General features: G+C 42.4%; 1 protein-coding gene across 1 annotated transcript; it reads left to right on the top strand.

The window, feature by feature from the left end:
* The first annotated feature begins 2134 nt into the window (after positions 1 to 2134).
* Positions 2135 to 23139, top strand: FAM168B (family with sequence similarity 168 member B). The gene is made up of 7 exons (XM_082225327.1): positions 2135 to 2327; positions 7954 to 8034; positions 12106 to 12189; positions 14386 to 14528; positions 16072 to 16249; positions 17328 to 17452; positions 18395 to 23139. The coding sequence occupies exons 2-6, from the start codon at positions 7965 to 7967 to the stop codon at positions 17438 to 17440; spliced, it is 588 nt and encodes a 195-aa protein (XP_082081453.1). The 5' UTR covers positions 2135 to 2327; positions 7954 to 7964; the 3' UTR covers positions 17441 to 17452; positions 18395 to 23139.
* Positions 23140 to 23452: the final 313 nt, after the last annotated feature.

Consider the following 23452-nt stretch of genomic DNA (forward strand, 5'->3'; position numbering starts at 1 on the left):
AATATCACATATAAACTTTGCCTAAGATTCTTTATTCACAGTAATGTCCTCAACAATATTTCAAGAAATACGAGAGAGAATTTTTCTTTATTTTTCATAAATCAAAGAAATAACTTCACAATAAATAGTTCAGCTCTAAATCTCCAGTACAAGAAGGACAGTTCAACACACAGTAAAATATGCTTAGGTACAGATATCAGTGGGGTTAAATACCGCTGGAAATATGGGTTGTGAATAAGGCTGTGCTTCAGGACCAATGACTGCTACAAAAAAGGCAGCTCCCATTTCTCAGCAACATGTCCCAGATGCAACATCCAGGAAATTCTGATGAAATTAAATTACTGCCACCACTGCCAAAGGCAGCAAGCAAATATGATATTGTCAAATAAATAATGAAACAATGCTGAAAACGAATAAAATGAAATGAACATTTTTTCATGCACACCCAAATGTGTGAAAGGTAGGGGACCACCACAGAGAAAGTAAGGTATGTTCCTTCTCACTTCCTTAATATGATTTGTATGAAAGATATTAAAACATTAGTGATTTGAATGCTCTCATATTCTCTTTGTTATACAGAATGCCTAACCATCTTTTATTGGTTAAGAATGGCAGTTACAAATAGGTAAGATTTATAAATGCATACATGTGTGTGAGGTGGTTTTTTGTTACAGAACAGGAAGATGCACAGTTCTGCAGTGCATTTCTGAAAACAGTGCATTTGTTTCCTTTCAGCAATTTCCAGAAGGCAAGTTGTGTTAAACCAATGAAGAGTCTTGGGGCACCTGAAAAACTAACATTATTATGTTACGCTATAATATTATGTAAACGTTTGTGTATTAGAGTTGACTTCATCAGAATCCCCTTTTCACATTTGTTCGGACATTTGCCCCAACTAACAAATGCTGAATCCGTGGACAGTGGGATATATGCAAGCCCTGTGCCCAACACCCCACCTCAATGCTTCTCTGCTCAGCACTCAACTGGTCCCACGCTGAGCACGGAAGTTCTGCAGGGGTCTTTTATTTGCACTGATTTCAATGTGAGTAGAAATGTGATTTAGGAACCCAATAAAACCCTTTCCCCCGTTTACAATTTTAGCCTTCTGGCGCCCTCCTTATCCGCCATCTAACTATTAAACTGCACTATGGGCAATCATTATCGTACAGGAATGAGTCACCTTGGCTCCAAAACAACACCAGAAATAGTTATGCAAGCATGTCCTCTCAGGAAGGTGGCTGGCTGCCATGAGCATCTCTTTGTGCTCTTAATCAATACTGGGATAGCTACCCGGCTCCAACATTTTAAAAAACTCCCTGATCTCAAAATATGCAGTGCAAAAAGAATGCAGACTGTGTTTAATGGATTGTATAGTTTAAGTTTTAACCGACTGCATTGCACCGTTTTGTTTTGACTGTGAACCTCGATTGTTTCTTTCTCCAACTGCACAGCCTCCATGAGAGAAACAGGTAGTGGAAGGGAGGAGCAGGACAGGCTCCTGAAGTGACTGTAACCCCGGAAATTACCCCCTGTCCTCTGTCTTGTACACCTTATACATTTATTAGGCCAACCAAAATAACACAGAATTGCACGCAAGCTTTCGAGTTCTGCAAGGGGACCTGCCCAAGCTCAATTCCCGAGCATGTCGAGGAAGGGCGGACAAACGCTGCCAGTCAGTGCAGACAACACCGAGCTAGATAAGCCATCAGCCTGCCTCGGGATAAGCAGCTTCCTCTCTTCTCCACTCCCGCTCTGATAGTCCAAGACAATATTGAGCATGTGCCTTACAGGTGCAAATGACCCTGAGAAAGCCTCCTACACGTGACCAGCCCTGAGGCCACCTAAACAAATAGCAATTAAAAAAACAACAGCCGTCGACTCCTTTGCTTCTTTTGCAGTCTGAGGGGGCGGGAGGGGGGAGAACATCAGAGCGCGACGGCTCCTCCGACCACGTGACAGGGAGCCGCAGCAGCGAAGGAGCCTTTCTCCCCCCGCACGTGACAGCGGCTTTCTGCTCGCTTTGGGGGGCTTCAGGCGCGCGCGGCTCTCGTCGCCGCCACCGCCGTCCATCCTCTGCACCCAGCCGACGGGCGGATGTGACGTTTTGGGCCGCTAGGTTGCTGCGCAGTTCTCTGGAAGAGAGAGAGAGAGCGAGAGAGAGACGGGAAGGCGCAGCCAGGAAGGGCTCGTAGTTGTGGTAGCGGCAGCTCCAGGCGGCACTCACACACATACACACACCCCGCCCAGGCTCGGCACCCTCCCGCCTCAGGCCCCGAGAGCGAGAGAGCGACAGCCGGGCCGGGGCCGCGACGAAGCGCCGCAGTCTGGTAAGCGAAGGAGCGGGCGCCCCCCCCCCCTGCAGCCCCTGCCCTGAGGGGAGGCCGAGGTGGTCGGCCGTCCTCGTACCTGCAGCTCCCGGCCTCTGCAGCCTTTCGGGGCCGCGGCCAGAACAGCTGCCCGGCGGGCTCCCTCCCCTCGGCTGGCCTAGTCGCTCCCCGGCGGCGCTGCAGTCAGTTCCCTTGCAAGGCCCCGGGCGAGGGATGCAAGGCCGGGGCCGCAGACTCCGCGCCCGCGGGCGACCTGCAGCAGCTCTGCTCGTCGCGTTTTCCGGGGGCGATCAGCCGCTTTCGTTTCTCCGCACATTCCCCCCCCCCTTCCTTCTCCTTTCCCTTTTTGCACCTAGCCGTGCTGCTGAACGGCGATGCTTTGCGGGCGCCTTAACTCTCCCCAGTCTTTCTCCCTCTTATTTTGTGCCGGGAGGGGGGGAGGCGGAGAGGTCACTTTAAAGGCTTTTCTCGGCCTAGCTTTAGGAGCGGGGGCGGCTGCGTCTCTTGCACAGAAAAGGATCTGCCCAATTGCCCTGGATTTTCTTGGGCCGCTTACTTTTCCCCGACGCTCCGCGGTGACAAAGAAAACGGCGTTTTAGGATTTAAACCGGTTTGCGCTTATTGGAGGCGGTCGCTGAGAGAGACGATCGCGCCCGTTATACCTACCGGCTGTGTCTTTCAAGGCTCAGTCTTGAATAACGTGGGTGGGCTTCGTGGGTCTCGCGTATTTAATGGCAGCAGGCCTGTCTGTGCACGCTGACATGGAGGTAGCTTCCACTGAAAGCTGTTGATGGCTTTTTAACATAGACATGTGGACCAGATTGCACAGCTATTTTCTTACCACCCTATGGTGCCACTTATTGCTTCCAAATAAACATGCAGGATTGGGCTGCCCATCACTTCATTTTAGGCATATGTTATATACATTGTGAAACTTGCTATGTATGTTTCGGAGCAGTTTGCCAAAGAGGTTCAAGTGTCCTTGCAATATGTCACTGGCTAACTTGTTTAAAGCAGGTCCAAGTCTTGTCTTAGCAGCCATGTTCCTTAAACTGGATCCTTTAAATATCTGTTGGACCTTAGTTTCCATATTTGGGTATACCAATTCAGGTTTCATATGTGCACAGATAAGGCAGATCATCCTTGAAATGGCTGTAAGTCCAAAAATCAAATACAGAATATACATAATGATACCCTCATCATGTTTTCCTTAATTTTTTAATCCAACTTGCTCTATAGTTATCTCTATAATAAAAATACAGCACTTGAATGCCTTTTAGACTGATTTGCAGTAGACTGGTAGCACTTGTTTAAAATAGTTTTTAATGACATTGTAAGCCAAAGAATATGTTTGTGTTGTCTGTTTTAATTATTATCAAGTGTGGTTTGAGAGTTTCCTTAATAACAATATTTGGCTCTTGTCTGCTCATCTTAATCTAATCTCTAGGATTTAAACCATATAGTAATGGAGAAACATTGCTGCCATGTGTGCTGCCTTGATTTTAACCTTACTCAGAAAGGGATAGATTTGAGTTTGCTTTGTTTTTTGAATACAAGCTAACAGGCAGACAATTAAAGTGTCCTCACATCTGGTATTTGAGCTTTTCTTTTTCTATATTTGTGCCATCTATATCATGCTTGAATAAACCAAATGCCTTACATTACAATTTAGCTTGTCATTGTCATAACCCTGATCAGTAACTCGTTTGTTTCTGTTAGTTGTTCTTCACTATGACTATACCCTTTCCAGCTGTTTCTGCTACAGTTTTTCTTTTTGTCAATTCTCTGGCCATTTGCATTCAGTTCCAACTTCTAGGCAGCAGAATATTACTGTTTTTAGTTTTGTGGTCAGCGGAGCAGTCAACCTGATTTTCTTGATTTTGGCCTGATTAGGAACCAGGTTATCTGATTTGGAACCAGAACCCACCTGCAGTTGACAGCCAACTTAGGCCTTAAGACCATCTTCTGAGGCCCTGCTCTCTATCTTGTCAATAAAAGAAGTAATGATTAATACCAAGGACCAGATTCTTGATGGTGGCCACATATTTGTGGAATTACCTTGCTCAGAAAATACTTGTGGCCTGATTATTGAAACTTTTAAAGAGAAAACTTGGCCATTTTTATTTCATTCTGTATTTTAAATTAATTGGTATTGTTTGTTTTAAACAGATAATGTAATGTGGCTTTAATATGATGGTTTCATACGTTATGTTTCCACTGAGAAACTTTGTACACTGCATTGTGAATGTCATTGTGTCCTGAAAGTCAAGTTTTGAAATTCTTTTAACTAATGTTTCTTCCCTATAACTTTCCCCATCTTTCAAGACCTACTGCCACTCTAGTTTTGTCTTGGGTTTTCAGGGTACCCACATAACTTTTAACGACATATGTTCTTCTAACACCTAAACGCATACATTTTATTCTTTAGGTTGCTTATTTTTTGCAAAGACATGAGGAGGATTTAAACAATTATAAAAATGTAAGATGTTGATAGTAGCACCCTACTAATTTGACTAGACTTTCTGTCTTCTCAGATATAATCTTTTTAGAGAAGCCTATAATTGTAAATGTTATAAAAGTTTGAAGCTCATAAAACAGCAGAACTTCTCAAACACTGTTATCTGTGGGATACATGCAGTTCACCCTTCAGGCCAAAAAGAGTCTAGAAATTTTTTTACACATATACGCATGCTTTTTGTTCATCAGACAGCTTCATCTTAGCTCAGTTTATCCTACCCAGTTTCACTACTAATTTCATCAAAATGTTGTAGGAGGATTATTGGCAGAAGTGGTATTTATACACTAGAGCAGGGGTCTGCAACCCGCGGCTCCGGAGCCGCATGTGGCTCTTTTACACCTTTGCCGCGGCTCCGGGGCGGATACTAGCGAGGGGAGGAGGCGCATTGTGTGCCCCAACACTCCCCACTGTGGCGGGCGCTGTACTGGCTGTGATGTTGCATGGGGGCAGTGCGTGCGTTAGTCATGCACCGTCCCAACGTCACCTTCCCGCCCGCTGTCAGATCGGAGGGCAGCGGTGCGCATGCTTTAAATGTCGCAATGGTTTTGTGGCTCCCAGTTGTTGTTTTTCTTCGGAAACGGGTCCAAGTGGCTCTTTTTGTCTTAAAGGTTGCAGACCCCTGCGCTAGAGGTCAGTTTCCTTGTTTTCTAATCTATGTATTAAACATAATTTATAGACCACTTAATCAAAAGATAAACATCTTTAAGCAGTTTACATAAAGTAGAATAACTAAAATGTTTATTTAAAAATAACATCAGCAAGTATACATTTTTTAAAAAATAAATTGAGTACACTTTCCTAAACAAATAAGTTTTTATCAGGTGTCAGCACAGTGAAGGTACCTGCCTGGTGTTAATAAGTAGAGAGTTCCAGAGCCTTAGTGCTGCACACTTAAGATTGATTTCTTGCTGATATAGAAAGGAACATTATAAGAATAATCTTGCATTTAAGGCCTCAAGCTGTGGAAGAATCATCATTGACCCACTTTTCTATAATTTTCTTCAGAATTATGGAGGTACAATGCTTCTTTGTAATTCTGTTCTGTAAACTATTATCACTAGGTTAGTTTAAATGAATATTTTTGATTATGATTCAAATGGTGTACATTCTGGTCTTTCAAAAAAGGCTAGGGCCAGACACAACTTTAACCAGCATTTTGCAATGTAAAATTATTATATTTGATGCTGTTTCCCTTATGCCCCAGTCTTAAGTGCACTGAAGGAAAGTAGGTTCTGTTGATATCAGTAGACTAATAACATAAGATGTCTGCAATCCAGAAGAGCTAAATTGCTCTGTAAGTACTCTGAAAAGTGTGAAAAGCACTCCAGTGATTCAGTTCTGAAAGGTCTTGAGTTGAAAATGAAGACACAGTTAAGGTGCTTACACATCCCTCATATTTGCACCCTTGAGTATTGTGATCAGTGTTCTACAACTGTAACCTCCAATCATTTCAAACCTAGAATCGGCTTTCAATAATTGCTTGCAACACAGGCCATAACGTGGTTCTTTAAGCATACACGAAAATTGGGCTTTTCTCTCTCTAGTTGCCATATGTGACTGAGAACAGGGATACTTACTTATAAAGAAGTGGAATTTTGGCAAGGATAGTTTGTCATGAAGGGGTGAAAGAAACGGCAGCTGCCTCAATTTCTTCTTTACACAAATTTTAAAAGTACAAACGCCCTATCATAGCTTGCTGTTGTCATGCATATATTGACAACCCATCATTAACTTTAAGCCATAGTTCATGAAATTTATGAACTATTACCCATAAGTAGTCTGGGGGACATAGCTTCGTTTCCAAAATGAAATGTGTAAGCTTGATCTTATATGCTGTAGTGTGTATTGATTTCAATTACATGGATGGTTGAGAAAACCTTTCCACTTGCGCTGTTTCACCTGTCACTGAGATTAATCATAGTTTGTTTCTCATGGGGCACCAAACTGCAGTTAATCTAAAATGGAAGTGGAGGCTTGTGGTCACCTTCTTGTCCTCATGCAAGAGGAGCGGGAAAGTACTCAGGCCAGAGGCTTGTTCTCATAATACTGAACCCTGACTTAAACTATGCTTGAACACACTCACACATCGTGGTAGGTGATGCCACCGGTGTCTCACCTTATATTTGTTGTGCTCTACTTCTTGACTGAACACCAAGAAGCCAAACTAGCAGTATGTTTTGCTTATTTGTTTAGTACATTTATAGTCCACATTTTTTCCCCATCATGGAACTGCAGGCGACATACTGTACATAGAGTTCCCAGACACTTTCCTAGCCAATCAGCCATCCTGCTGAAAACTCAATTTCTCCCAGATAGTTGCATTATGTATTTCACATGATGGCAAGACAAGTCTTGGGTGACTTAAGGATGGAATCCTAAGCATGCTGTAATGAGTAAGCCCCATAGGTCACAGTGGGGCTTCTTTTTACTCTTGGCAGACACCTTCTTTATATGGGACATCTTTTTTTCAAAAGTAAAACCAGACTATGAACCACACTTCAAAATGTAGTGTCAAAAACTGCTTGTCTCATCTCTGTCAATTGTGCTCATCTACTAGCATGAGTTTGATCAAACTGCGGGAGGCAGTGGAGGACAGAAGTGCCTGGCGTGCTCTGGTCCATGGGGTCACGAAGAGTCGGACACGACTAAACGACTAAACAACAACAACACAGTGCTTTAGACTGCAGTCCCAAGCATACTTAAAAGGAGAGCAAGTGTCATTAACCTTTTGTGCTACTGAGTGAATAAATGTGTTTGGGATTACACCATTTGAGGTGTGCCATTTTGTCTACCTGTTATAAATTAAAGACCACTCTTGAGAAATGGTTCTTTTTTTAGATAGCAGTAACAACTGTTGACAGTTTTATTGCATCTCATGTAATACATGCCCAGATATCATGAAAGGTACATATAGCCATATATGTTAACAAAATCTTAGTTGCACAATTAAAATAAAGAACTTATTAAGAGGGACTTTGTGGCAAGCACATGCCAGAATAATGAAAATGTAGTTGATAATATTGGATTCCTACTGCTTCACATTTTAGTTGAACATTGATGACTAAGACTCCCTATTCTTTTTCTATACAAATGCTTTCCCCCCTATAGTTTCCGAAATCATGAATCCTGTTTATAGTCCTGGATCATCTGGGGTTCCCTATGCAAATGCCAAAGGAATTGGTTATCCAGGTATGTAACTGAATCTCTTAAATGTATTACCTGGGTGCTGTCTATTAATCAAACTGGACATTGTAGTAAACCTAACTTCAGGATGCATTGGTGTAGAGTAGTAGCAGTTACTCCCAAGTAAGTTCCCGAGTGACAAACTTCACATATAGCCTGAACTGCACAAATAGCTTCAGAGAGAAAAGTGGACCGAGTGTTGTCATGTCATGTCAGTACCACAGAGGCATTTTATTTGGCTGTAAGGGCCACCACAAACAGAGGATTGCTCTTAGACTGTACCATCTACCAGAATCTAGAAGGTCAAGGGAATGTACAATGCCTGCAGTGTAAACCTATGTCTAGGCAGAGAGCTGTGCTGATAGTTTCTGCCCTTTTGAGGCCACAAGGAATGGGAAGGACCATGTATAGTGTTTGGGTTTGGGGAGACATTTTTTCCTACCTCTGCATTTCTGAAAGCTGCAGGTGATTTGAACATTAGTTTAAATTGCTGGTTTCTAACTGTTTTAGCTTAAACTAACCTTTCTTATATGGCAACATATAAACAACTTACTGTTTCATGCAGTTTGATTATTATTATTATTATTATTAATTTCACTTCTATACCATTCATATTTTAAAGAAAAAATCTCAAAGCGGTTTACAACACATTGAAACATCAGATAAAGCGATCCAGAATAAAACAAGTTCAAGCTCCAAGGGAAATACTTCAGACCCTTCTCCAAGTGACATTTTGCTTTTGCAATATTTATTTATTTACCTACTTAATTTATATAGCTGTTCCATAGCAGAAGTACTCTAGGAAGCCAGTGTGGTGCAGTGGTTAGAATGTTTGGCTAGGACCTAAGAGATCAGGGTTCAAATCCCCACTCAGTCATGAAGCTCACTGGATGACCTTGGGCCAGTCACAGCCTCTTAATGTACCTCACAGGGTTGTTGCGGGGATTAGCATTCAGGCTAAGGCCACAATTTGGTTTTTCATGATGTCTGAACCCGGCCTGTTTTGGACTTGCTTTTTATTTTGAAAAGAATACGTACAAATAGAAAAATGCTTTGGATGCAGGCTTAACCTTTGTCGTGTAACTAACTGCAGATAAGAGAACACAGGAAGGGCCATAGCTCAGTGGCAGAGCATTTGCTTTCTATTCATATGGTCCTAGGATTGATCCTGGTAGAGCTGGGAAAGATTCCCTGCCTGAAACCCTGCAGAATTGCTGCTAGGTCAGTGTTGACATTACTGAGCTAGTTGGGCCACTGATCTGGCCCAGTAGCTTCCTGTGTCCCTAACGTCTTTTTCTGCCAGTGCGTGTCTTTCAAGCATTGTTCTTTTCATCCTTTGTTTCTCCGTGTAGAAGTGCTTAGTTAGCCAAAATAGTCTACTGTTGCTGTTGTCTCATTTCAGGCTGTCCATACCATTGAAAATATACATTCAAATGCTATTATAAATTATTATTTTATAACTCATTAAAATATCTCCCTATTTTAAAAAGTAGTTGAGAGTGAGAATATTAGGGGTGACTTTAATATTATTTAGAGCTTTTTTATTTTTTTATTTACCTGTGTGTTGCTTTCCACAAAGAATTCCTGAAGTGACTCATATTAAATATGAAACTACAAAACAGAGAGCATACATCAGTTAAAGGTTTGTCCACAAAAATGAGTCATAAAGCAAAAGACTCCTGCACCCAGAAGCAGGGTTTAAGGACCTGTTGCTGAATTTCTCGCTTACACACATAGGCTCCTACAAACCACAAGAGTCCCTAGTATCAGTGCTACTTTGTAATCTTAAAAACAGTTCTCTGAATACATAGGAAAAGTGCTATACTGGGTGGTAGTAATATTGAAGGTCCTAGCATTTACCATTTACTGTTTATTACGTGGATGGGAGTGCTTTACAGTCCTCATCCTCTAGCATATAAAAGACAGTTAATTGGACTTTGGAATTAGCAGAATGCACAAGTAGTTGCGTATAACAATGCAGAGATTATTTTTTAAAAAAAATTCTAGAGAGTTGGGGTGGCTTTGCAAAGTATAGATTAAGGATAGACACCTGCCATTCTGTAGCCTATGCATCTGGCTGGCATCCACACCTGACCACAACTTCCTGATGCATGGACAACAAACATAATGAAATAGAGCCATAGCCATTTCATATGTGGCTATATCAGGGGTAGGCCCAGGGGCCAGATGCGGCTCAATTGTCTTCTCAATCCGGCCCGCGGACGGTCCAGGAACCAGCATGTTTTTACATGAGTAGAATGTGTCCTTTTATTTAAAATGCATCTCTGGGTTATTTGTAAGGGCTGCCTGGTGTTTTTACATGAGTAGAATGTGTCCTCTTATTTAAAATGTACAGTGGTGCCTCGCAAGACGAAATTAATTAGTTCCGCAAGTCTCTTCGTCTTGCGGTTTTTTCGTCTTGCGATGCACGGTTTCCCATAGGAATGCATTGAAAATCAATTAATGCGTTCCTAGGGAAACCGCCTTCAGACCTGAAGGTCTGTCCCCGGACCTCTTCTGAAGGCTGGGGGGGGGGGACAAGGGCTTTTCTTCCCACCCCCAGCATTTTTAAAAAACCCCGGGACAGCGGAGGACTTCTCCGCTGTCCGGGTGATCTTAAAATGCTGGCGGGTGGCATTTTAAAATCGCCCCAGACAGCGGAGGACTTCTCCGCTGTCCGGGGCGATTTAAAAGCCCCTGGGAAGGCAGGCAGGGGGGACAAAGACTTTTGCCCCCCGCCCGCCTTCAGAAGAGGTCCTGGACCTCTTCTGAAGGCGGGCGGGGGGCGAAAGTCTTTGCTCCCCCCCCCCCCGCCTGCCTTCAAAAGGTGTCCCCGCGGCGGCGGGAGGTGTCCCCTGCCCCCCGCCCGGCTTCGGAGCACCGGGAGAAGCGATCTCCCCCCAGCCCCTTGCTGCAAAAAACGTCCGGGGGAAGCGGGGAAGAAGCGCTTCGCTTCCCCGCTTCCCCCGGACGTCTTTTGCAGCAAGGGGCTGGGGGGAGATAGCGATCTCCCTGCAGCCCCTTGCTTCAGAAGAGGTCCGGGGGAAGCGGGGAAGAAGCGCTTCGCTTCCCCGCTTCCCCCGGACGTCTTTTGCAGCAAGGGGCTGGGGGGAGATAGCGATCTCCCTGCAGCCCCTTGCTTCAGAAGAGGTCCGGGGGAAGCGGGGAAGAAGCGCTTCGCTTCCCCGCTTCCCCCGGACGTCTTTTGCAGCAAGGGGCTGGGGGGAGATAGCGATCTCCCTGCAGCCCCTTGCTTCAGAAGAGGTCCGGGGGAAGCGGGAAGCGAAGCGCTTCTTCCCCGCTTCCCCCGGACGTCTTTTGCAGCAAGGGGCTGCAGGGAGATCGCTATCTCCCCGCAGCCCCTTGCTTCAAAAGAGAAGACCCGCTGTCCCCGGGGCAAGCTTCGTTTTGCGAAGCAAGCCCATAGGGAAATTCGTCTTGCGAGGCAACTCGAAAACGAAAAAACCTTTCGTTTTGCGAGTTTTTCGTCTCGCGAGGCGTTCGTCTTGCGGGGTACCACTGTATCTCGGGGTTATTTGTGGGGCACAGGAATTTGTTCATTCCCCCACCCCCACCCCAAAAAATAGTCTGGCCCACCAAATGGTTTGAGGGATGGTGGACTAGCCCACGGCTGAAAAAGGTTGCTGACCCCTGTACTATATAATACATTTGGTTTATTGTTAATGCCTATTCTATGAAGATCTCCTCAGAAAAGTGGCTACATTGCACTGTATAATTTCAACCTCTTTTTGGCTGACTGAAGCAGTTTTTTATATTTGTGCAGTTCGCCTGGAAGCATAGGGGTTAGATGGCCATGATTAGACATGTCCTGTAGCTTTACAGCTGGCTAGGGCTGGAGGGGTTTAGAGTCTAACAGCATCTGGAGGGCACGACATTGGATGCCCCTGGTTGATAGCCTGAAGCCTCACAATATTAATCATGGGCTTGATTACATCACTGAGATACAATTGAAAGAAGTCATGTTCGCCTTATTTTAATTAGTTGTAAGCTTGGAAAACAATACAAGTAGATCATTGGAGATATTTCTGAAAGTAATTTTCAACTGTTTTCTCTTAGCTGGATTCCCAATGGGCTATGCAGCTGCTGCTCCTGCCTATTCTCCAAATATGTACCCTGCAGCAAATCCTACATTCCAAACAGGTATGTATGCAGACATGTTGAAGTCAACCATATAAAGCATTGGATGGGAATGGTGATATTTTTTGACATCTGCAGAGGATTTCTGAAACAAAGAAACTGAGTAGCCAGACTTTCTGTTGTTGCTATGTTTGAAAGAGGAGTGTGACAGACAGAGGAAGCAGGTTCATCTTTCCCCATCTCCATGCTAGGTACTGTTGCATCCATGGCATTTGTCTGTCGTGTACTCTGGAAAGGAACATGATATCTGTGAGAGTTAATTAGGACAATTCCAGTGCTCCCGTTTCCCATTATAGGCCTTGATTCTGGGAGGCATGACGCTGTGGGTTGGAATATGATGTTAAATGGCCATCTGTCATGGATGCTTTAGTTGAGTTTCCTGCATTGCAGGAGGTTGGACTAGATGGCCCTTGGGGTCCCTTCAATTCTATGATTCTATGATTTCTTCCCTCTGTGTGTCAAAGGCAACCTGGTTCCCTGTTGAGAGACATGGGGATGGTAAATATTGGGTATTGCCTGCAGTAGGGTTCTGTGACTAGGTGCTCATTAGAGGGTGAACGTGCAAGAGAGGGTTCTGCCTCCTGTGTACTCTTCCAGTTGATGTTCTTCAGTCTAGTTCCCACTCTCACATGGGTAGTCTCCTTGGCGCTTGCTATTGGTTATTCAAATATTGAGGAAGTTAAGACTAAACCTTATCATCCAATGTAGGGAGTTGCAATGGAACACTATCTGCATTTTGTTTGTTCTGCTTTTTGTCTTTTGCTCTTATCCTGTGAAGATAAATGAGTCATAAGTTTTTGGCAGTAAGATGGAGAGGAGTGTTGGGTATTCGCCAACATGTACTCCATGTTCCCTTCTGCGTGCATCACAGAGTTTACTGGGGTTTGCACAACGGGTGCTTCCTGGTGGCACTGTGTATTCTTTCCTTGGTATTCCCTGCATGTGGGGATACTGCTACAACCTATTGGGTAATGGACTGTTTGACAGTGCACAGTATTCCTGATTGTTGTTGCTGGGTGTGGGGTGGAGAAGGAAGGTGCACTATATAGCCATTATTTTTCTTGGTTGCTGGAGCAAAAGGTGGTCAAGGGTTGTTTGAACCAAGGTCCCCTCACTGTGCGGGGCATCCCTCCATTTTTTAATCATTGTGCCTTGTCCTTCCAGCTCCACATCCTACCCAATTTTAGAATTAGGCACCATCCTCTTGAATACCTTGCCCCCACCCCCGGGGGTTTTAGCAACCAGCTTCAGATCTGTTCTGGATCCAGGATTATTGTTTTTCTCTCTGTGTGTATTTGTATTCCAAGATCTAAAGAAAGTTATTGTAAGAGATTATTACAAGATGAGTGTTATTCGTTTCCCCTATATCTCCCCACCCCCCTGCCACCCCTGAAGCACAGAACTTAGTGGAAATATCACGATGCTTCCAGCTAGGTACATGGCGGCTATATTAAAATAGTGCTATGCATCATGGGTATCAGAAATCTGTATAAAAACACTCCAGAATGGATTCTGTAATCTAACTTCAACCACAATCAGTTTTGCAAAGTGAATACACTTGTTTTGTTTTATTTATTTGGTTATAAGTATATATACTTCTATTTGTAAAATAAATTAATAAGAGTGGTTTATAACTATACATAAAACCATACAAAAAAAAAATCCAAAATTGGCTAACTATTGTGGAAAGATGTTTTTTTAATTGCCCTCATAAGCCTGACAGAACAGAAAAGTTTTCAGCACCTATTTAAAAGCTGAAACAGAAGGAGGCCAGCTAAATCTATTGGCAGAGTATTCCAAAGTTATAAATATTTGCTGCCTCGTATTATTATTTTTAATCTGGTAAATAAAGTACAACATTTCTGTTGTGCTTTACCTAACTTTACCTAACTGTTGTGCTTTACCTAAAACCCAAGTACTTTATTGACCAACCTTAATACCTGTACCACTCTTTGATATTCTGTTGTTGTTGTTTTTGATTATTAAATTGTGTGTGGTAGCAGATTCTATTTCACTAGAAAATTTAATGGATGTTACTAATTCTTGTGGTTTATTAATCTGCTTCATTGTTAGAAATTATGAAAGCATGTATGTGCATTCAAATGGCTTAATGGAAGGCTTACATTTGTGCCCAGGTGTGTTAAATAAATCTGATTAAAGCTCAGCAAAAAGATTACATTTGGTTTTCTCTGTTTATAGGTTATACACCAGGCACACCATATAAAGTCTCCTGTTCACCTACCAGTGGTGCAGTGCCTCCCTATTCTTCATCACCCAACCCCTATCAGACTGCAGTGTATCCGGTTCGAAGTGCCTATCCACAGCAGAATCCATATGCACAGGTAAAAAGTATAGATTTACTGTTTGCATTAATTCTGTAACAGCCCAGAATGCTATCCTTCTCTACTCTGTTAGTATTTTCTGTAGAATCAGTGTGTTGTGCAGAAAGTTTTGACTTTGGTTGCTCTTGCTTTACATTACTCTTGTTAGGTTACTGTACTTGTGGGAATATCTCATTTTTCTGAGCATTGACATTCTTGGAAATAAGTGGTGATGTTATTGTTTTGGTAAATATAAACATGCATAGAAACTTGTGAATGAACTCCATCTTTAAAATGCTTGTTTTCTCTTAAGAGAAATAGTTGCAAATACAAATAGACATACCGTATTTTTCGCCCTATAGGACGCACTTTTTCCCCTCCAAAAATGAAGGGGAAATGTGTGTGCGTCCTATGGGGCGAATGCAGGCTCCTTGGCTTCAGCGATAGCAATGCGAAGCCTCCGTAGCCTGTGCTCCGGAGGCTTCGCGTTGCTTTCGCTGAAGCCAGGAGAGAGTGCTCTTTGAGGCTGGCAGTGGGGGAAAGCAGCGCTTCCTCCCACTGCCAGCCCCACAAGCTCGGGGGGCAGCGGGAAGGCGCGCGACGCCTTAGCGCTGCTCCCCGACCTGGCTTTGGGGCTGGCGGTGGGGGAAGCAGCGCTTACCCCCACCGCCAGCCCCACAAGCTGGGTCGAAAAGCCCACAGGAGCCGCACACTATTTAAAGAGTGTGCCGCACTTGGTGGCTTTTCCCCAAGGAGGGAGAAGGGACTGACTGGCCGAGTCAGTCCCTTCTCCCTCCTGTGGGCTTTTGCGGGGGATGGGGGAATTCCCCCACCTCCCGCAAAAGCAAGCAGAAGCTGCGCGCTCTTTAAAGGCTGCACGGCTTCTGCTGGCTTTTCTACAGCAGCGCAGCTCCTGTGGGCTTTTGCCGGGAGGTGGGGGAATTCCGCCACCTCCCACAAAAGCAGGGAGAAGGTCTTGGAGTAGCGCACAGGCTGCATGCAGCCTGTCCGCTGCTCCTAGAGCTGCGGGGGGGGGGGGGTGTCATATATTTTTCCTTGATTTCCCCCCCTGAAAACTAGGTGTGCCCTATGGGCCGGTGCGCCCTATAGGGCGAAAAATACGGTAAACGTCTAGATTCTGAATTACTGCCTTGTGGCATGCAGGGCGAAGCAAAAAAGAAAGATAATCCTGCTTTATTAAACTATCCCAAATATTTAAGCTGATAAAATTACAGGATCTCAGTACAAAGGCGATCTTGCTTTTTGGAAACAAAATGTGAGACTTCAGGTGTGAGAATAATGACAGTTCAATTAGAGATTAACAAGGCAAGTGTTGTGGGTTTGTTTGTTTTTTCAGGGGTCCAACTCCCACCTGAGTTGTAATTTCAGAGGAGGAAAGAGATGTAATTTTCTGCCTTTGATCTCTCTCACACACCTCACCGCTCCAATTTATATCTGTGGTCTGTACTTAATGGTATTTTTCCTGAAATAGTTGTGTGTGCCCTTTTAGGATGCATGCAGTGGTGGCAAGGATTTTACTAAACCAACTATTTTTTTCCAACAGCAAGGCACTTATTACACACAGCCTTTATATGCAGCACCACCCCACGTAATTCATCACACTACAGTTGTGCAACCCAATGGAATGCCAGCAACTATGTACCCAGCACCAATTCCGCCCCCCAGAGGAAATGGTGTCACTATGGGAATGGTGGCTGGGACCACAATGGCAATGTCAGCAGGTAAATAGATTTTTGTTATACTACATTCTGGGCCAGGGTCAGTAATTAGTCTCACTTGATAGCAATCAGTGTGGCCAGTTTGATATTGCATGTAAATCCTCATGCAACTTGTGATAAGTGGATATTGTATATCTGAACTTTCTTGGCTACCATGACTGATACCAATACTTCAAAAAAGTGCCACTTAGGACTAGAAGTCAAATCATCCTGTAGCACTTGAGTTTCACAAGTTAATGTGCATTAACTACTCTGATTGTCTGAAATCTGCTGCCCATACACTTGAGTGGTGGTTGGATTTTAACTTGAGACTTTGGCCTGGTTCACACATCGCTTAGTGTGGTGGTTCCGGGGCAAAGATTGCGGCCACTTTACTCTTCCTTGGTTATTCTGCTGCTGCACTGCCCTGAGTCATGGCTTGATTTAGTGTGTTCTGTGAACCAGGGGTCATGGTTTAGCTTTCCACAGACTAACCACAAGCTGTTTGCCCTATGGTTTACACAGCTTAAGGTCTCTCCAGGAGAGCTAAGCCGTGATCCCAGGTTTAGACAACATGCTAAACCAAACCATGGTCACAGCCAGCAGAGCAATGGGGAGGCACAAAGTGACTTTGATCCCCTCTCTCAAATCTCACACAGTCATGTGTTCCTTCAGAGCCATGATTTGGCTTAGTTTGACTTGTGAACCATGTCACCCAATTCTACTGATAAATTTTATATGAAGCATTTTTATACAGTGGGGAAATACTGCAAGCTGAAGAGCTGCTCAGAGGCTGTAGGTGTACTTGGGGCAGGGAGTGGGAGAGTCTAACTCCTAAAAGCCTTTCCTGTTCCATGTAACTCATGAAGTAGCTTCATGAGACACGCTGTCTCAGCCCCAAACTAGGATGATATACCTGCCTCTCGGTGTGTAACTTTCTCTCCTTTTTTTTGCTACAAAATTGGGGGGGGGGTGAGCAAAAGGGACACATGGCCACAAGCTTGCAAAACGATGTTCCTTTTAAATCCTATGTAAGTTTTTATCAATATGTTGACTTCTAAATTAAAGCAACATTATTATGAAAATATTCTTTGCTCCTCAGGTACCTTGTTGACAACGCATTCCCCAACTCCTGTAGCCCCACACCCAGTTACAATGCCCACCTATCGGGCCCCAGGAACGCCAACCTATAGCTACGTGCCCCCACAGTGGTGATTACCACACAGTGTAAGTACTGGCATGGTTGTAACAATCATAACAACGTCTTTGCTAGAGATCTAGCACAAGTCACAGGATAAGTTATAACTTTTTGATAGTAGGTGCGTTGGTATGTGTCACCTGTAAATGTCAGGCTTGGTTATATGTTCTTAAACATTGCTTGTTTCTGGGAAAGAACGTTTTACAATCACAGCGGTTTGGCTTTCTGAAGAGTGTCTTATATCCATGTATAGTTTTTCACTCTGTACAAAAGAAATTTAAAAATATAATGAAGCAAGATTTATTTACCTGGTTAAAGACCCACCTATGTCGCTTTTGTGCTTTGGGCTCCTTGGATGAATACTTGGCAGAGAAATTTTTGAATTCGGCATTTGGATTCGGAACTGTGTGGGCTTCAGTGGAGAGTACTGATGAGAGTTAGCTTTGGCTAACATCTGCACTGCCTATTAATATGATCCAGCAGCACATGGAGTTCCCTGATGGAAGGGTCTCCCTCATTCAATTTTCCTGACTATCTTAAAGCTTTGAGCAGCTGTTAATTGCCTGAAATGGGGCATTTACTGTTGATTTTTGCTTTAACATTTTACATATATCTCTTTGACCAAGGATCTGATTACTCTGCTGGAAATATTCTGATCCATTTGCAGAATCTGGCTGTCTTGTGTCATGGGGTTTCTAGGCTTTCTAGTACAAGTTGGATAGATGAGCTCTGAAAGTGAAATCTGCTAGGTTAGATTGAGGAGGCAGACAGAAGAATAGGGCTATCTTTCTGTTGAGCAGAAACTATGAATCTGCCAATTCTTGGTGAGTATATGGAACAAGGCGAGTCTGAGTGCAGAAGTAACTATTATGTGCCACATTTGAATTGTTTCTATATTTGACATTGCATGAATCTTGTTACACGAGGTCAGACATTTACTTAGTTGCCTTCTTACCCTTCTTTGAATGTAGGTTTGAAGATGGGAGATATGCAATCAAGTAACTGAGGTTTAAAAGTTGGTGCTGAAGCCCTCATGCCTCCAACCAGGACTTATTTCTTCTGAATGCTTGCAATCCTTTGCTAAACACTAATTCCACATCACTGAAGATTTCCCAGTGCTGCATATCTTACATCTTGGAACTCCAGCAGTTAGTCTTAAAGCAAATCCTGTTTTGTGGACTGTCTTGCAATTTTTAGCTCATTATAATGATTAAAGGGAGTATAAATTTATTGATCATATCTAGTTGAATGCATGTCTAAGAACACACAAAGCTTGCTCAATCTACCTGCTGTGACTGATGCAAAAAAAAAAAAAATGTCATATGCAAAATCCAAAGGAGCCGAAAAGTATTTTACAATTTGTATCACTAATGCACTGTTGTAATGTATGCAGGGTCTTAAGAGGTAGAATTGTGACAGTGATTTTTTTCATAGAAAAACATAATATACATTAGCAACTTTCAGTTGATGAAGGCACCAGTTCAAGGGGGCACTGTTAAGTGATATTTTCCTTTCCTAGTTCAGTGACTGGAAAATTAGTTCATAGTTTGCAGAGAATCAGTTTACCAGGCATACCTTTTTTTCCATTTCATTTTTTCTTCCAGTGGGAGGGGGTTAGATTCAGTGTTGCATAAACATTCTTAAGGACAAGAATGAAATTTTGCAGGAAGTGTGGTTATCAGTGGCAAAAGCAGCTTGTCTATAAATCATCAAGGTATACTTCATTAGAATATTAGGTGGAAAATCTATCTACATAATGGCTTGCCTCCTTTAAAAAAATCAAATCACAGTTTTAAATGATATGTCCAAAAGAAATTTCCGCACTTCTGGTAGAATCAGATTTCCTTTGGTTCCAATCCCCACCCCACCCCAAGATAATTTTTCTTACCAGTCCTGGTCAGCTAAAAAAATTTCAATTTCAACCAGTTTGCTTTTGTAAAATGTACTAATGTAAATAGGAAGGAATTCAACTACATGTTAGATATGGTAAAGGCAAACAAGCCATTTGAAAATATTTTACTTGGCTTGGTTTCCTCGCAGCATAGATTATGAACAAAGTGTGGTAGGAGTTGTCATGATGGAAGAGTTCCAAAAATGAGTACTGAATTAGAAAATGATCAAGTACAAAGACATTAATTAGTATTTTGGCATAATCTCCTATCATATCCTTATTGCTTCCTAAATTGCATTTAGAAGACAGTAAATTAAGAAAGCAGATGCAGTGTTTCATTGCAGCGAGTGACTCCTGAATTCCTTGCCTATGACTTTTAAGTTTTTATAAAAGTTCCTAAGTCAATTCCGTGGGGAGATAGGGCTAGTCTTGGAACCCATTTGTGTACCAAAATTATTATGAGATTTTATTTTTAGTTTAGTTTCAGTGCTAAATGCAATCAAGGGCTTTCTTTAAATTGGCACCATTTAGGTAAACAGTAACAGGACATTATTTTCCCAGTATTTCCAGCGTACAACAAATTGTGCTGTAAGTGGTTATAAAATGTTCCGTTAAAAGTTGGTATTTGTATGTTAGGTTATAGTGTTGGTAGACTACTCAAAAAGCTTCTCTTTTTTTAATTGTGAGATTGAGTATCCCTGTACTTTATTTTGGGATGATCAGTTTTTAAATCGCATTTGGCAGCTACTTCTGTGTAGTATGCATGCTGATTTTAATGCTGCCGTCCTATATTTTCCTGGGGCAGGAGGGTTCCACATCTCCTTGTAGAGGTGAGGGCCTTGATAACTTTGTTTTATAATAGACACTCTTCATGTTTTTGTTTTAGCGTAAGGTTTTATAAAGTTTATTTTCCAAGGAGCACATTGTAGATGGCCCCCTTGATCCAAATGCCTTTAGCACAACAAAAAATTAAGATATTTAAATTTTAATCTGGAGCACTTGTTGCAGTTTAGAAAGTCCCATATGCAGAGAACAACAACAGCAGAATCCTACCCCTACCATTTGGAGTCTGTACTGCTTTGGACGAGTCTGCTTAGCTATACCATTTGTGAAATTGATCTGTAATTCTTATTTTCAAAGTGCTCCACAGACCTAGTGATCATCCAGTGCGGGCAAATGTCCATTTTAGCAAGTTTAGAATAAAACATTTCTTGCCACAGATATGAGCATTGAAAATACGGCTTTGTTGGGGACATGTTGAAAACAAATGGAGGCACTGCTGCCTTCAGTCTCTTAAATGCTCTGAACTCTCTTCAGCTAATGCAGCACTTTGTGAATGGTAAGGACAAGTTATAATTTATTCTCCTCAAGCTTCAGATTTCCGAATGCTTCCTCTTGCTTTTTTTGGACACAGTAGTAGTAACAGCTTTCTAGGTGATCTCACTTGAGCACTTTTTTCTAAGTTGTGTTTAGGGATTCATCTGCAAGGGGGGGGAAATAGTACTTTTTGCAAAAGATACTGCACCTTCCAGAAATTCTAATCTGTGGGTGGGAGGGAGGGAGAGGGCATTTTTTTGGGAGGTAGTTCCATGCCTCCATTACAGTCAATAGGGAAGTAACCAAAAGCACAGTGATGAGGGGGTGTATATAGCTTGGTATATTGTTGCAAATAATAAAAAGCATGAATATGAAACTGAAAGTTTGTACTTCAAGTGGGTTATAGGCAGCAGGAGGTGTTGTGGAATTCTTTCTTCTGCTGTTTGTTCCATTCCCTGTTTTAGAATTCCTGGGCGGGGGGGGGGGAGTGCGCATGGGTGGGTGGGGTAAAACCTCGAAATTTTTAGTACGTGGCTGCATTGGAGCTCCCCAGAAAGTTATAAAGGGAGCTAATGCAGTGTAGACAAGGCTCAAATCAAGCTGCTTTTTCAAATGAACGCAGCCTTAAATGTAATCAAAAATTACAGCAATAACAGAAAACAAAAGGATCTGGGCTTTTAAACTTCAAAAGTTATGTTTTTGAATAATGTTCAAAGTATCATTTAGGAGACGTTCCCAAGGTAGATAACACAGTGTTCTAAGTATCTCTTTTTAAAAGAAGAACAAAATAGCAAAATAGTCACATTCTATGGAAACATCATTTGCCTAAGAATTGGTAGATTTAGTCAGTGGTGTTTAGCACTAACCTACTGACAGGAAACTAAACCTCAATTATTAATCCTGATTATAAATGTGTAACTAAAATATTGTTGAAGGCTACAGAAGTTCAAGTACTCTGACAAGCTCATAAAGTAACCATGAAAGGTAGCATGATGCTATAATGGAAATATTGTTTGGTGGGATTCACTTCAGCTGAATTCCTGTAAATGAAAAGCCACTTAGAATGCAACACTTGTAATCTGGTTAAATTTTATGGAACGGTATTTGCATAGGGATATTCCATGTCAGCTGATCTTCACAGATCTTAATTTCTGTATAGAATTTTGAATTGATTAGGCAAATCTTTCTCCTATGTGTATCAAATGAGCAGTGTTCCTCTTGGTTGAGCACAGTATTGTAAAGCTAGCTTAATTTGTTTTATTAAAATGCAGAGAGATTGGATGACACTGTTCTACGCAAAGCAGAATATCTAAATTGCTTATATGAAAATGGTGAGTTGGCACTGTTAGGTAAATACACGGTATTTAGCGGCTGCTTCTGAAAGAAGTCGGCATCCATATAGAGGTTTTAACTAATTTCCTGATAGTTATGAAGGCTCACCATAGCATTTTCTATTGGGTAACTCTGCTAGAATACATCAAATAGTACAAATGCCATTTCTGTCCGTGCATGTAAAATACTAAGCCCCAGATCCAGAGTTTGGTTGTGGGGGTTTTCTCCAGGGGTGTGGGCACATGGAGCTTTTTCCAAGCCCCTTGCTTACTGACTTGAGTGGTGCTGTATAGATACTACTTTTTCAGCCTGTATAACCCCCTTCATTCTGAAGTGGAGAAGGAAGGTTGTGCAGGCAAAGAAGCTGCATGTGTGTCTTGAGTCATCTGTGAAGGATCTCTTTAGTCAGGCTGTAAGTCTTCAATAGAAATGGAAGGGAGAAAAGCTACATAAGCATGTTTTTGCATTAATATCTCAAGCCATCAAGATTCTTGAACTTCCTTTTCAGGCTAGTGAAGGCAGGGGGGGCATCTGACCCTTTCTAATGTGACTTGGAATACATTTTGAGTATCGCAGTGTCAGGAGCCAACTTAGTGTATCAAAATATTCTAAATAGTTTGACCTCTAATTACCCAACATGATCTGTGTGGTTTTTTCCAATCTGATGTGACTTTTGAGCACTTAGCAAGCAAACCGGGGAAGTTTCATTTAGCTTGCTGCTGTACAGACTTGTTTTTAGTAGAATGGATTTGTTAGTGGGATTTTATTGTAGTGCTATTATTGGCTGCCCTTGTGGGGTGAAAAGGGGGAGTGCATGCAACAGGTGCAAGAGGCCCCAGTAATAGTGTTTGTTATGAAATAGACACAGGTTTCCTTTTTTTATAACTTTTTTTTTTTAAAGAAGACTGTCTTAAAGCAGTTGTATTGGTACTTTTCCAAGTTTAGGTCAATGTTGTCTTCCAGAACCAGTTTAAAGCATCATATCTGCATTGAACTATTGCATCAACACATAGGAGTGGCAATTTCATTCTGAGCCAACTGTGTAAAATTCATTTTTATTTTTATGCAATCCAATGAGTAGATGAGCTCAGAGTTAAATTCTTAAAAGCACGTTTATGTAACAGGAATTGTTATGTATTAATACTTCAGTTTTCAATAAAGATTGACTGTGTTGCTTATCGTGGTCCTTTAGTCTTGTTTTTTTTTCCCTTGGAACAACTACAGGTCTCAAAGTTCACATCTTACCTTCCAGTTGCCTATGCTAGCTGGAGATGATGGAGCATCTGCACATGCAGAGAGCCCCAGGTTCCCTGCCCTTGCTCTGTAATGTAACTTCGTATGCTTAGCTTGCTGCTTCAAATCAACCACAGTATATCAAATCAGCTGCTTACTTTACTCAAAAGGAAAAAGTGTTAAATTGGCATCAGTCCTTCTGTTGGTTGTATAGCACTCTTTCCCCTTTTGCTGGTGGTATCAAAGATCCTATATT

This window comes from Podarcis vaucheri (assembly GCF_965113315.1).
Source record: "Podarcis vaucheri genome assembly, chromosome: 5".
Classification (NCBI taxonomy): Eukaryota; Metazoa; Chordata; class Lepidosauria; order Squamata; family Lacertidae; genus Podarcis; species Podarcis vaucheri.